The following is a 15,107-nucleotide window of genomic DNA, read 5'->3' on the forward strand; positions in this document are numbered from 1 at the left end:
AGATGGAGAGATATACCATGTTCTTGGAATGGAAGAATCAACATTGTGAAAATGACTCTACTACCCAAAGCAATCTACAGATTCAGTGCAATCACTATCAAACTACCACTGGCATTTTTCACAGAACTAGAACAAAAAATTTCACAATTTGTATGGAAACACAAAAGACCCCGAATAGCCAAAGCAATCTGGAGAACGAAAAACGGAGCTGGAGGAATCAGGCTCCCTGACTTCAGACTATACTACAAAGCTACAGTAATCAAGCCAGTATGGTACTGGCACAAAACCAGAAAGATAGATCAATGGAACAGGATAGAAAGCCCAGAGATAAACTCATGCACATATGGTCACCTTATCTTTGATAAACGAGGCAGGAATGTACAGTGGAGAAAGGACAGCCTCTTCAATAAGTGGTGCTGGGAAAACTGGACAGGTACATGTAAAAGTATGAGATTAGATGACTCCCTAACACCATACACAAAAATAAGCTCAAAATGGATTAAAGACCTAAATGTAAGGCCAGAAACTATCAAACTCTTAGAGGAAAACATAGGCAGAACACTCTATGACATAAATCACAGCAAGATCCTTTTTGACCCACCTCCTAGAGAAATGGAAATAAAAACAAAAATAAACAAATGGGACCTAATGAAACTTCAGTGCTTTTGCACAGCAAAGGAAACCATAAACAAGATGAAAAGACAACCCTCAGAATGGGAGAAAATATTTGCAAATGAAGCAACTGACAAAGGATTAATCTCCAAAATTTATAAGCATCTCATACATCTCAATAACCTAAAAACAAACAACCCAATCCAAAAATGGGCAGAAGACCTAAATAGACATTTCTCCAAAGAAGATATACAGACTGCCAATAAACACATGAACGAATGCTCAACATCATTAATCATTAGAGAAATGCAAATCAAAACTACAATGAGATATCATCTCACACCAGTCAGAATGGCCATCATCAAAAAATCTAGAAACAATAAATGCTGGAGAGGGTGTGGAGAAAAGGGAACACTCTTGCAGTGCTGGTGGGAATGTGAATTAGTACAGCCACTATGGAGAACAGTATGGAGGTTCCTTAAAAAACTACAAATAGAACTACCATATGACCCAGCAATCCCACTACTGGGCATATACCCTGAGAAAACCATAATTCAAAAAGAGTCATGTACCAAAATGTTCATTGCAGCTCTATTTACAATAGCCAGGAGATGGAAGCAACCTAAGTGTCCATCATCAGATGAATGGATAAAGAAGATGTGGCACATATATACAGTGGAATATTACTCAGCCATAAAAAGAAACGAAATTGAGCTATTTGTAATGAGGTGGATAGACCTAGAGTCTGTCATACAGAGTGAAGTCAGAAAGAGAAAGACAAATACCGTATGCTAACACATATATATGGAATTTAAGAAAAAAATGTCATGAAGAACCTTGGGGTAGGACAGGAATAAAGACACAGACTTACTAGAGAATGGACTTGAGGATATGAGGAGGGGGAAGGGTAAGCTGAGACAAAGCAAGAGAGAGGCATGGACATATATACACTACCAAACGTATGGTAGATAGCTAGTGGGAAGCAGCCGCATAGCACAGGGAGATCAGCTCGGTGCTTTGTGACCGCCTGGAGGGGTGGGATAGGGAGGGTGGGAGGGAGGGAGACGCAAGAGGGAAGAGATATGGGAACATATGTGTAACTGATTCACTTTGTTATAAAGCAGAAACCAACACACCATTGTAAAAGCAATTATATTGCAATAAACATGTAAAAAAAAAAAAAAAGCAAGCCAGTCAGCCAGTAATTTGGAGCTCAGAAATCATAGGGAGAGAATGTTTCAGTAAACCCTGGGTCAGTCAGACTCTATTTGAAATGATATATCCTATTTTAGGGCCCCATAAATTGTTTTAGGCATATAAAAAGTGTAGACAAGAAAAAAAACCCCACTCATGTCCCCAACCCTCCCTTGATGAGTAAAATACAGATAGAACTGAAGCCTCCTGTCTATGCTTTCCTGATCCCATTTGCCTTCCTCCCTCCCAGGGGCAGTCTCTTGAATTAGGTGCTTATTATCCCATGCATGTCTCTTTTTTACCACATATGAGTTTTTGTTTAAAATATGTAAGGAGATATCTTACATACTTTTAAACTTTATATAAATGGTATCTTATCATCCGTTGATGCATGTAGCTCCTGTTCCATTCATTTTCACACTATGAGCATGCCACAATTTACCCATACTCCTCATAGTGCCATATTTCACACTTACAACAAGGCTACAGTAGTAATAGCTGACATCACCATGTGCCAGGCACTGTTACAAGCGCTTTCCATATATTAAGCCCATTTTATCAATAAGTATGTTTCCTTGTGCACACATTCAGGAGTCCACTGTGTGTATGTGCTTCACAAAGAGGGAATTAAACAAAAAGGGGGTGGGTGACCAGCATTATATGAAGTGATGTTGTAAGAGAAATGGTGGAAGAAAGTAAGGATAGTTTGGCTTGGAACAAATATAGGCGACAGAGCTCTCAGAATGATGGATTAGAGTCAGAGGAGACCTCAGTGACCATCTAAAGCCTGATTTGATGTATGAAGCCCCACTCAAACATCCCTGGTCTTATTATCCAATGCTCTATTTATCCTGAGATAACAGTTTCTATATAACTTCTGATCTCAGGACCAAATTCTGCCATCTGGAATGATATGGAATCAATTTAACCCCACTTTCACAGCATATATGTTCAAACCCTGAGCATCGTTTTCACTCCCCAGTCCCACTCTGTCCAAATCCTCTCAAAGCTAAATATACCTAGCTCCCTCAATGATTCACCACATGACATGGTTTCCAAGAATTCTCACCACCTTGGCTATATAACAATTTCTCCAAGTTCATCTTCAATTGTGACACCCAGAAATGAGCATAACTTTCTAAATGTGGTGTGACCATTGTGAAGCAGATTGAGACAAACACCTCCCTTGTTATGAACTCCATAGTTCTGCTAATGAGTCCTAAATCACAGTAGCTTTTTTTCCCTTGTCATATCTTTGTGGATTCATATTGCATTTACAGTTAAATTCAAGCCCTTGAGTCTGTTTCATATGGACAACCATCACCATTGTTGTGTAGTTGTGAGGGTAAAAGAAACCATTAAAACATCTTCCCCCTCGCCCCCATTATGAGAATAATATATAGTACTTTATAAAATCTGAAAATCAAAACCATGATTTTTAATATTTAACAATTGTATATAGTCTTTCATCATGTGGAAATGTCAATTTACTTAACTGGTCACTTAACGTTAGATATTAAGATTGTTTTGAAAGAAATTGTTTGCCATTAAAAATCATGTTGCAGCAAATATCCTGGTACATAAATACAATCCAAATCTTACCATGATTGACAAGGCCTCTGACTACCCCTCTGACCCGACCTTGTACTGCACTCTCCCACTTCTCAGTATCCTCCAGCCTCACTGGCCTCTTCAGCTGTTCCTTGATAAGCCAAGCTCATTCCTGCCCTGAGGTCTTTGCATTTACTGTTTCCTTTTCCTGAAATGTTCTTCTGATTTTTTTCCTGACTTGCTCCTTCACTTTGTTCAGATCTCAGCTTAAATATCTCCTCTTCAGAGAGGCCTCTCCCAAACACTCGTCCAAAGTACTCTTTTCCTACCCCATCATTCTCTATGATTTGACTACATTTTCTTTTTATCTCTTATCATCTAAAATTATTTTGTTTTTCTGGTCACTATGAGTCTCTCTCCACAAGAATGTCTTCAGTTTCATGAGGCCAAGGATTTTACCTGTCTTGTTTATTGCATCCTCAGCACCTAGAAGCAGTGCCTGATACATAGTTTGATGCTCAAAAAAGATTTATAAATCTTTTTACATATCAATGACTATATCCTTAGTATAAATACCTATGTGTATAATTATTGAGCCAAAGGATAGGAATATTTTTAAGGCTTTTGATGCATATTTTCAAGTTGCTTTCCAGAAAGGTATGCCAAACTACACTCCTAACAACAGGAATGCCCACCTTAGTCACCTTTGCCAACACTGGACATAACAGAAAAAAAAAACCCCTAACTTTGCTTCTTTGAATAAGACAGAGCAAAACACAGAGTTCTATGACATGTCCTAGAGACACCTCGCCAGGATGACATTGATCCATTGATTGCTACAGGCTGGGTATGGTCCTCTGACCATTTACACATTTATCTATATTATATGCCTCAAAAACACTCTATTACCCTGTCCATGTGTCTCTATTTTATCCAAAGTACAAGAATGGCATCTGAAGGGCTATCATAAGGAAGAACAATTAGACTTCTACATAGCCAAGACTCATTGGGATGATTTATAGGACAGCTCAACAAGGAACAACTTTCCAACACCTACTTGGAATACAATGGGCTGCCCTCTCTCACGACTGTGAGCCTCCCCCTACTAGATTGCTTGTTTTCAAGCAAGCAGAGCCTAGATAAACACCTGGGAGTTGTATTATAGAACAGTCATGACGTACATGACAGATGTATTCACACGAATGCCATGTGCACTAGCTTTAGCTTCATCCTATTTTCTCTCACACCAGGACGCAGATCAGAATATAAGAGAGGGAGCAAGATCTTGCCACAGACAAAATCTCAAATATGATGTATGTGGGATGTGTGTGTATACGTGTGTGTGTATCACAACTGCTAGCAACCCACCAGCATGTCCCAACACCATAGCTGAGAACCACTATAATAGAGAGATTCTTTATATAAAAGCAGTGGGAAGTCAAGATGAAAGACCTCTGGGGTTCCTTTAAGCCAGTGGTTCTCAACCCTGGCTGCACATAAGGAATCTCTGGGGAGCTTTTCAAAAAGGCCAGGTCCCACCTCAGACCAATTAAATCAGAATATCTGGGGGTGGGGTCCCAGGCAACCTGTGTTTAAAAGCTCCCTGGGGGATTCTAACGTGTAGCCAGGGTTGAGAATTATTTCTTTAGAGTCTATAATTCTTCTAGCACTGATTTCAGTGTTACATTATATCTCAGAATGATAAGATCTGGTAAAAATTGTAACATAAAGGATACCAGGCTAGGAATTGGGAGGCTTGGGCTCTAGTCTTATATTTAATACTTGGCATGACCTTGGACAAGTCACTCCATCCAAGTTTATCTTCATTCTTTCATTACTAGAGACCAGAATACCTCCTCCCTCTTTTCTGCCAAAGGGGACAAATGGGAATATTTGTAAAAATGCTTACAGTGCTTTAATAACAATACCTGCATGATATTTTATCCTTCACAAGGTGCTCCTGCATATATTCCTTCTTTTAACTTCTCAGACACCATATAGCCCCATATAAAGGTAGTATTATTAAAACCCATTTATTAAAAACAACAACAACAAAACCCATTTATACAACTTTGACTGTTACTTTGACTCAGGATATTAGTGCTGGAAGGGACCTTATATATCACTATTCTAGCCTCATCCCTTTATTACATAAATAAGGAATCTGAGGCTCAGAGAGATTAAGTGACTTGCTTAAGGCTATCCAACTAAACAGTGGCAAAGTCAAGGCTACAACTCATGTTTACCTGGCTTCTAAGCTATCACTTCTTTACTACAGCACATGGCCTATCCTTCGGCATCTCCTTAGTACAGATAGGAAATATAGCTGAATGAGGAAACCTAGTTTTTTCAGCATTAGCTTTGGACAAGTCATCATTTTGGTACCTGCTGCAGTCTCCTTTGCAGATACCTAGTGATTCATACCAGCCCGCTTCAGCTGGGTTGAAACAATAATAATCAGGATGGCCTTCATGCAAAGCATCAAGGTCTACAGCTGATGTGTCTACAAGCAGTCTGATCAAAGAGCAGTCCATGTACTTCGAGGCCTCCAAAAGGGAGAAACTAGATTGTATGCCAACTTGCTCCCCTTAAAGCCCAGTTATATTCTCAAGTTATAAAATCAGGGAAAAAGCCTAGAAAATAATCATCTCTCAGTGTTTTAGAGATAGGATTTATCATTGATAGCAAATATCACTTACTTGCATTTTTGGCTATACTTCTATATTTCCTTTTTAAGCTTACAGCAACAGTGCTATTATATCTATGCTTGTGTGTGTGTGTGTGTGTGTGATAAGCTTTCCTCAAGGACAAGTATACCCATATTTGCTTGCCATTTGGAAACTCCTTCCCCAGAGTTTTAGGTCCTCTACCATTTGTTTCTGTGTGTACTTCTCACCTGTGCTTCCTAGTACTTGGCTGACCTTTTCATCAACAATCAGCTCATGCTTACCACTTCAACCACAGTAGAGAGCATAAATGTTTGCTGAGTAAGTGAATCAAAGTCAGACATGTTCTGCCCCATCTTCTCTCAGTGTCCCAGCTCTATGTCCCGCTACTACCTCTACTATCAAGTCTTTACAATATGCTATTCATTGTGCCAGAAAATGGCTTCCCAGGTGCTCCCAAGACTGTATTTCCCTTTCTGTCTTATAATGAAGCAAGAGTCATCACTTTCTGGCATGTTCATAAACTATATCTATTTGGTTTGGCTTTACAGTCACTCTTAAAAGCCGCTCAGTCCATCTCCCTGAGATGAGTATGCTGAGGTCCTGTGATGTGTTCCTATTTCTTTGGCTTGTTTTCCCATTAGATTATAAGCTCTCTGAGGCTAAGGATGAGCTCTTAGTCCCACTAAGAGCACCTGGTATGTTGCATTCCTGATGACTTTCCAAATGACTTAAGGCCACCACGGCTGTCTAGTCCTCATGAGTTGCTTCTCTCTGGTGTTGTAGCTTTACAAGGCTCAGTTCCCCATGTGGTGCACTATCAGCTAATGAAATCGAATAACCTTCCAGGAATCCAGCTAGGGTAATTTGTGAGCTGTTCTCTTTAAGTGGAATGTGGCTGCAGGCCACAGTTGGGGTAGTGATGAACTGTAATGCCTGGGAAGTTAATGTTTCAACATAGAACACCTAGGTTTGATAAATCCGTAGGATTATCATTGTGTAAGTAAATAGAGCATGCCTCAAAGTCAGATTGTTTCTAACTAGCCTTAACTTTGGTGTGTTCAATCTTAAAGCTCCCACTTAGCTTCTGGGCTACAATTTTTACTGATATGACCATGACGTGGTAGAAACAAACTGGACTTGGAGTCAGAACATTCGATTTCAAGTCCTGACTGTCACTTTGTTTTATGTCCCTGGGCAAGGTCATTTCCCTCTCGTGGGTCTCAGATCCAGCTGTAAAATACAAATAATAAACACCTCACTGGATTTTTTTTTGCTGACAATGAAAAGAGGTAACATATATGAGAATGGTATATAGACTGTAAAATGCTTTAAAAATGTGAAAGATTATTATGGTCACACTGGAACCAGTTTCAATGAGATGGTATAGAACACTACTACTTGTTCAGACTGGTCAGAACTTGAAAACATGAAAAGAGCCTCCCTGTGCACCCAGGCAGCCCTCTCAACTAGCCCCCAGTTCCATACAGAGTTGGCCCAACAAGCACCCCTCAGCAGAGCCAGTGCCTCTGAACACGATCGAGGGATTGAGGTGTAGGGTCTGGGGCCGGTACACCCTCACTGGCAGTGAAGACTAATAACTAGAACCCCTGAAAGAGATGAGCTGCCTCCTACCCCTTGGATGTTCTTCTTGGACATCTTAACTAATTTTGTTGGCTTCCATTCCTCATCATCCCCATCACCACCATCACCATCACTGTCCTCAGGCTCATTCACAGAATATTCTGAACAATATTTTATATCTTCGATGTTCATGCTTTGCTCCAGGAACTTTTCTTTAAACCGGGGAGGTTTGGGCTAAGAAAAAAAGTTTGGAATGGTTATTTAATTAAAAACAACAACAACAACATGTGGATTATATCTTCCCAGTAGCTGCTGCCCGCTATATTCTCAGAGCAGAGATTTCAGATTTCCTCAAATATACCCCACTTGGCTTTACCAATCAGAAGAAATTCTGCTTTAGCCTTTGGCCTCAGTCTTTGAAGGGAGAGAAACTGAAGGGATAGAGGCTGAGCAATCTGAGGGAGGAGGGAGGGACTCATGATATGATAAGTATCTTTGGATGGACAGCCGAACACTGCTCTTTTCTATGCGCCTCCTCCTCAGTTGTGTTGCATAATGCCTGTACATGGTCCAAAGTCAGCCGTCTAGGGAGGGAGAATGACTATTTTCCTCAAGATTGTACTGTAATTTTATTTGGGACTCCATAGAAAATTGAGATGCTGGAATGTGGGAATTTTAACTCTCAACCACTTCTGAAAGGTGATTTTAGTACACTCACCCCAAACCTTGGCTATGCAAAGGTATCACAGGCCCTGAGCAGTTTACCTTAGGTGGGATATATTCGAAAGAAGAGTCTGGAGATAGAAGGGTATCCTTAGGAAGATGAGATTTCTGTCTGCTGGCTACTTGGAGGAGGTTCAATTTCTATTTGAAAAGAAGAGACAAAGTGTACATTGCAGGGCAGCTTCTGAGAGTGTTCATGGCTAAAACATAAAGATTCCTAAGTTAGCTTAATCTTAAGCCATGGTAAAGTGAGGCAGGGTAAGAGCAAAGTAGGTTGAAGGACTCCCACTTTACAAGATCAGTATTAGATTCAGAAAAGAGCAAATTAAAAAATGTGTGGGCTCCCCTGGTGGCACAGTGGTTGAGAGTCCGCCTGCCGATGCCGGGGAAACGGGTTCGTGCCCCGGTCCGGGAAGATTCCACATGCCGCGGAGCGGCTAGGCCCGTGAGCCATGGCCACTGAGCCTGCGCGTCTGGAGCCTGTGCTCCGCAACGGGAGAGGCCACAACGGTGAGAGGCCCGCGTACCGCAAAAAAAAAAAAAAAAAAAAAATGTGTTTATGCCATCTGAAATGCACATGACCATACCACATGGAAACTAGATGTAGACCTCATAAAATTGAGCCAAGTCATTATACTCAGGGTTGCTCCCACGAGCTGGCCTCTGTTGCAAGAGGGTCTCCCAGGGCTTATTAAATGGGTGGGAAGCTGTACTACCTGCTTCATGATTTTGTTCTCTCGGAGAAGTTGCTGATTTTGCTCACATACTTCCTGCATCTTCTCAAGTTCTTCATCCTATTTCCAGATAATGCAGTGATAGGTGGGGTTATTTGGGGCACTACATGTGGGTTACCAAACAACTCACAGGGATGAAAACATACTACTGCCAAGTTGCTGGCAGCAGGTGGTTTTTGCACAGCAGGCACTGGCGCCCAGAGAAATGCCTGATCCCCACCAATTCCTAGGTGTCCTGAGTGCCACCTCTATTCCAACGCTCCCAAGCAGCCACGACTACACTTGCAGGAAACATGGGCTCTGCTCTACATGCCTTCCTCGTTCTTTTCTATTTTCTAGCCTAATATCCCTTATTCACATCAGGATGCTGATAAAGAAACCCATCCAGAGTGTCAGCTGTTTCTTTGAAGTCTACAGATGCTTTTGCCCACGCTTCTCAACACAGGTTAGGCAGTTTATTTGCTACACTAATAAACCTGATTAAACTTCCTTGGCACTTATGATAATTGGATTCATGCCTACGACCTTAACACATTTGGTTGTCTTTGATGGGCAGTGCCAAGGAAGCCGTAGAGACTGGTGGTTCAGGAAAAAGACTCTAAGTTGGATAAAATAGTACTCCATCATGCTACTAAAGGGTGTGGTATTCCCAGCCTCTGGAAGAAATGCAGACCCCAGGCATTTTACAAACAGGTCAGGTCTCAACTCAGAACAGGCACGGGAAGAGACAGCTAAATGTCCTAGGATTCTACTGGATGATTTAACTTTCTCAACTCTTTAGAGCTCAGCGTTGAGGCAAAGAACCAGGAGGCCTCGAAGTCTGGTATGGAGTATGTACTGTCATTTCTGTACCAAAACGGAGGTTATCCTGTATGTGGCTACATCCTAAACACCCCTAAATTGATCAAACAGGGCAACAAGGCAATAGAGACTACCATTATAAAAGGCTACCATTATAAAAGGCTACCTTTATAAAGCTTTTTTTCAGTAGGTAATTACTCTTTCCTGCAGGTACAGTCATGTAAATCAGACAGGATTCTCAGTCAGGCCTGGGGACCCCATCTCTGGAGACCTTTGCCTCATCTCCATACCTGACACTTCAGGATGCTCAGCAGCTGTTGTTCCTTTTCGCTGACGGACTCCTCTAGCTGCTTCTCTGCCATTTGGCTTTGCTGCAGCTGGCTGAGGAGGTATAACACCTAGAGAAAGATACAACCCAAAGGTACCAAAGGAATGAGAGGAAAAAGGAATTCTGGTTTAGTCCAAGCAGTGATCCAGTTACTCCTTTGTGATTTCAAAGTAAATTGTTCTCTTTGGCTCTCATGGCTTGAAGCATCATCATGTTCATCTTGGTATTAAAGTTGGAGGCTAAGAGCCATTGTCACTGGTATGTGTAAACTTATTAGATAAGTCATTTTTCTCTATTTCTGGTTTCTTATTTACAAAAATTGGAAAAGACTACGTGGTCTTTTGAAGGAAACTTCATACCCCCATTATTATTATTATTATTTTTAACTAACAATAAAGAGCAACAATGGTTTGTTTTTCAGTATAGATTCTTGGCTCGCCAGCTTACCTTCTCTTGGTGCTGTTGCTCCACTCTCACCAGCTCTGCCTGTAACTCTGTCTCTATTTCAGCAAAATGATTTCGTTCCTCAAACAGCATCTTCTGCATGTCAGCACAGCTGGCCTTGTTCTGTTTCAGGCTGCTTTCAAGCTTGCTGACCTGTATTTTGGAGGAGACCAGCTGGAAGGGATAAAAGAAGATCAGTTTATTTGGAGAATGGCCACCTTTCCCCATTCATTAGGCAGGAAAATGTCAGCTTTCTTGAAATGGACTGAGAAAAGTTCTTCCATGTCCAAGTCCATTCTTATGTTTTCATGTCATATGGATTCTACCATTGAATAGAATCACCACCACCCAAACCAAGGGCCGAGATAGATATCTGCTGAGATAGGTATCTTAGAGCTGGAAGCCACTGCTGAGGTCATTTAATCCCTTGTTTTACCTCAAGGCAAGAATAAACCTAACACAAACAGTATCTGACAATTCCAAACTCTGATACTCAAGAAGTTCTTCCTTAATTTTAAAGAGAAATCCACAGCACACACCCTTATGGCTAATTATGTCCCATTTCAGAATGTCTGTGTTCACATGTTGGAACTTGTAGACACATTAGCCGAGACTACAGCTCTGGCTCTTCAGGCTAGATTGATATCCTATGCTGGCCTAGTTTTATATTCTCTACTAGCCCAGATGGTGAACATCATAAACACCAGTGTTCACAAGACTAATCAGGATTTCCTTAGTAGGAAAAATCTGCTAACCCAACACAAAAATGCATAAAGGATAGCACTGCTCAAACTTGCAGAGTTGGAGTTTGTATGCTTGCTTCAATCACCAGAGGTGATCAATTTTAATTCCTCTTGTGACAGTGGAAGATGATATATTTATTTTAAGGTCAGTGAAGATGGATTTTCCTTAAGATGAATCTTTATATGTCAAAGGTTTTCTCTTTCCTAGATTGTATCTTAAACTTTTTGAATATAATACATGTCAGAGGTGTTTTAAAAAGTAGTATAGTATAATATTTTACGTTTGACCTGTGGCCTACTATGGCATCCTGATTTTTCATAATAATAACAGTGAACATTCATTGAGCACCTGCTATATGCCAGGTATGGGTATCAACTTGCAACTCATATATATATATTTTTTTTAAATATGGAACGCTTCACGAATTTGTGTGTCATCCTTGCGCAGGGGCCATGCTAATCTTCTCTGTATCATTCCAATTTTAGTATATGTGCTGCCGAAGCGAGCACTCATATATATTTTTAAGTGACTGGCTTGTACTTGCCCACACCAACCTTTACCCATAAAACTATTTCTCTAATGTTTGTGTCATTGTGGTTTCTACCATGAGCAGTGGCAATAACACTATGATAGTATTCTAGGCTAACATCTTATTTCAACCCACCAAGTCAGACCCTGAATTGCTGAGAGGAAGAGAGATGTTTACCTCTCCAATTAAGTATTTCAGGGCACACTTGGCTTCCAGAATGGTAGCAATATTCTCCCAGCGGTGTTTTGGCCTGTCTTCACTTTCTGCATCCAGCAGCTTCTGCTGTAGGTCAGCAATCTGAGCACTCCTTCAGGGAAAGAAACAATGAGCCTTATTTCTAGTAGCCTCAACACCAAGGAGAGGGGAAGAGCTCTGAGGAGAAACTTCAAATAGTTTCACGGACAGAGGTATCAGTTAAATACCATTTAAATAATGATTGAGTCATCTGGTTAGGGTTTTATACAGTATCTCAAAACTTGTTACAAAGGGATGCTAAGACTAACCAAATGGTTTTATTTTATTAAATACTGGTTGAAATAAGTGGGTCATATAGTGGGACTTGGAAAGATTTGTTTTAGTGAGGCTTTTGTTGTAGCACATTGACCATAATGTGACTTTGTCTTGAGGCCACATAAGCTGGAACTGTGACGTGGTGGCTCACCTATGCAAGGACAAGGTTCAGGTTAGAGATCTTAAGGGAAAAAAATCTCAAAAGAACAAACAGGTAGATGCTCTTTGCTGGAATCTAACACCAAACTGATACCTATGGCTGGTGTCGTGAGAGGTTATCTTGGAGTACCTGCCACAGGACTGAGAAGTTTCTACGAAAACTAGATACCATGACCCTGGTTATAGCTTCCAGATACTTTATGGTCAAGTATGGCCTGAGACCAAGATGTACACAATATTTCAGTTTTGTCAATAGCTTCCTTCTCAAATTTGCTAGGTGTCCAGTGAGAGGGAGCATACCGGCATGTGTATAACATGCAGTGCTATGTAAGGTACTATAAAGAAGATGGGTACTAAAATAATCTAAGATAGCAGTTCTAAACTTTTTGGGTCTTAGGACCCCTTTACACTCTTAAAAATTATTGAGGACCTCTAACAAATTCAGCTCATGTATGTTATACCTATAGATATTTACAGTATTAGAAAGTAAAACTGAGAAAAACATTTATTAATTCACTTAAAATCAAAACAATCCATTATACATTAACAATTACACCTGCAATGACACTATTTCCAAATAAAGTCACATTCTAAGGTCTGGAAAGGACATGAATGCAGGTTGGGGGAGTGTGTGTGTCACAGACACACACAACAACATTCTCCAACACAAAAAATAATGTAGTGAGAAGAGTGGGATTGTTTTACATTTTTACAAATCTCTGTAATGTCTGGTTTAGTAGAAGATAGCTGGATTCTCATATCTCCCTCTGCGTTTAATCTTTTGTAATATGTTCTGGTTGATGTAAATGAAGGCAATCTGGCCGCACATGGATATGTAGCTGGACAAGGGAGGAGCATTTTATTTTATTATTTTATTTTATTGTGGCCGTACCGTGCGACTTGCGGGATCTTAGTTCCCCGACCAGGGACTGAACCCAGGCCACTGCAGTGAAAGTGCCGAGTCCTAATCACTGGACTGCCAGGGAATTCCTGGGAGGAGCTTTTTTTATTTTTAATTTTATTTATTTTTGGCTGCATTGGGTCTTCGTTGCTGTGCATGGGCTTTCTCTAGTTGCGGCGAGTGGGGGCTACTCTTCGTTGCGGTGCGTGGGCTTCTCATTGTGGTGGCTTCTCTTTGTTGCGGAACAGGGGCTCATGGCGCATGGACTTCAATAGTTGTGGCACTTGGGCTCGGTAGTTGTGGCTTGTGGGCTCTAGACTGCAGGCTCAGTAGTTGTGGTGCACAGGCTTAGTTGCTCTGCGGCACGAGGGATCTTCCCAGACCAGGGCTCGAACCCCTGTCCCCTGCATTGGCAGGCGGATTCTTAACCACTGTGCCACCAGGGAAGGCCCCAGGAGGAGCTTTTTTTTTTTGCTGTACGCGGGCCTCTCACTGTTGTGGCCTCTCCCGTTGTGGAACACAGGCTCCAGACGCACAGGCTCAGCGGCCATGGCTCACGGGGCCAGCCGCTCTAAGGCATGTGGGATCTTCCCGGACCGGGGCACGAACCCACGTCCCCCTGCATCAGCATGCGGACTCTCAACCACTGCGCCACCAGGGAAACCCAGGAGGAGCATTTTAATAGCCTTTTCAGATAATTGTGGATATTCTTCTTTGAGACTACACCAAAACCCAACAAGTTCCTTAAAAGTTAGTTGAAATGTGGTTACTTGCAATCTGAATGGATCTTTTACTCAAACGTGATTCTGTAACATGTCATTTGGACAGTCATACAGAGCCTTCAAATCAACACATTTCATTACACAATATAAAAAAGACCACAATTGTTAATATCACTACTGGTCTCATTAGAAAAGTTATGAAAAACTGTCAAGTTTACAGTGGCAGATACACGTTTTCCAAAATTCTAAGTTTTGCTTGAAAGCTCAAATTTTATTTTTGGTGACAAACACTGTCATTTGTTTTCCTTGACTTGACAGGCTCACTCGGTTCATTTCTGAGAAAATGTCTGCCAAGTACCCAAATCTGAATAACCATAGTTTGTCTGTCAGTCGTTCTTTCAAGTAAAAATGATGTTCCATGAAAAAAGAGGCCCGTTAAACTCACACCTCAAACAATCACACAAGTGCTTTTCCTCGAGAGAAACATCGTCCTTCGGCATCAGCACAAGTGGTTTATGTGTTCTTCCCATTCTGTCACACAGAATATTAAAAAGGTCTGAACTCAAGGGTTGAGATTTAATAAAATTAATAATTTTTATTGCTTTATCAAAGCCAAAAGTAAAACTGACTTTTAAGTAAAACCGAGAGTGTGTGGTGGTGAAGTATTCAATGACTGCTAGTACAGGTTTGTGCTACTGGTTTGATTCAAGCTAAGGTGTTAGCAGTTTTGTCCACTGTTGCTTTTGCACTATCATGGCAAATGTCAGTGTAGTAAAAATGGCAAACAATGTCTTAATACTATTATAAAAACAGGGAGTCACCTAGACTCCCTGAAAGGGTCTCAGTGACACCCCAGGAGTTTGCAGACCTCACTTTGAGAACCCTGGTCTAATATATAGTCTTTT

The 15,107-nt window shown here is 41.0% G+C and overlaps 1 protein-coding gene and 1 non-coding gene across 2 annotated transcripts in view; both read right to left on the bottom strand.

Annotated features, from left to right (window-relative positions):
- The window catches only part of KIF4A (kinesin family member 4A), a 126,489-nt gene that overhangs the window by 8,127 nt on the left and 103,255 nt on the right, over positions 1-15,107 (bottom strand). Inside the window, exons 23-28 of the mRNA XM_030850531.2 lie at positions 12,088-12,217; positions 10,641-10,811; positions 10,156-10,263; positions 9,047-9,124; positions 8,373-8,471; positions 7,659-7,841 (exon numbers count right to left, since the gene is read on the bottom strand). Coding sequence (XP_030706391.1) covers positions 7,659-7,841; positions 8,373-8,471; positions 9,047-9,124; positions 10,156-10,263; positions 10,641-10,811; positions 12,088-12,217 — 769 coding nt within the window. The remainder of the gene's footprint in view (positions 1-7,658; positions 7,842-8,372; positions 8,472-9,046; positions 9,125-10,155; positions 10,264-10,640; positions 10,812-12,087; positions 12,218-15,107) is intronic.
- On the bottom strand, positions 11,784-11,890 carry LOC115849374 (U6 spliceosomal RNA). Its single transcript, XR_004037992.1, has one exon. It is a non-coding gene; the product is annotated as a U6 spliceosomal RNA (small nuclear RNA).

The sequence above is a fragment of the Globicephala melas genome, chromosome X (genome assembly GCF_963455315.2).
Source record: "Globicephala melas chromosome X, mGloMel1.2, whole genome shotgun sequence".
NCBI lineage: Eukaryota > Metazoa > Chordata > Mammalia > Artiodactyla > Delphinidae > Globicephala > Globicephala melas.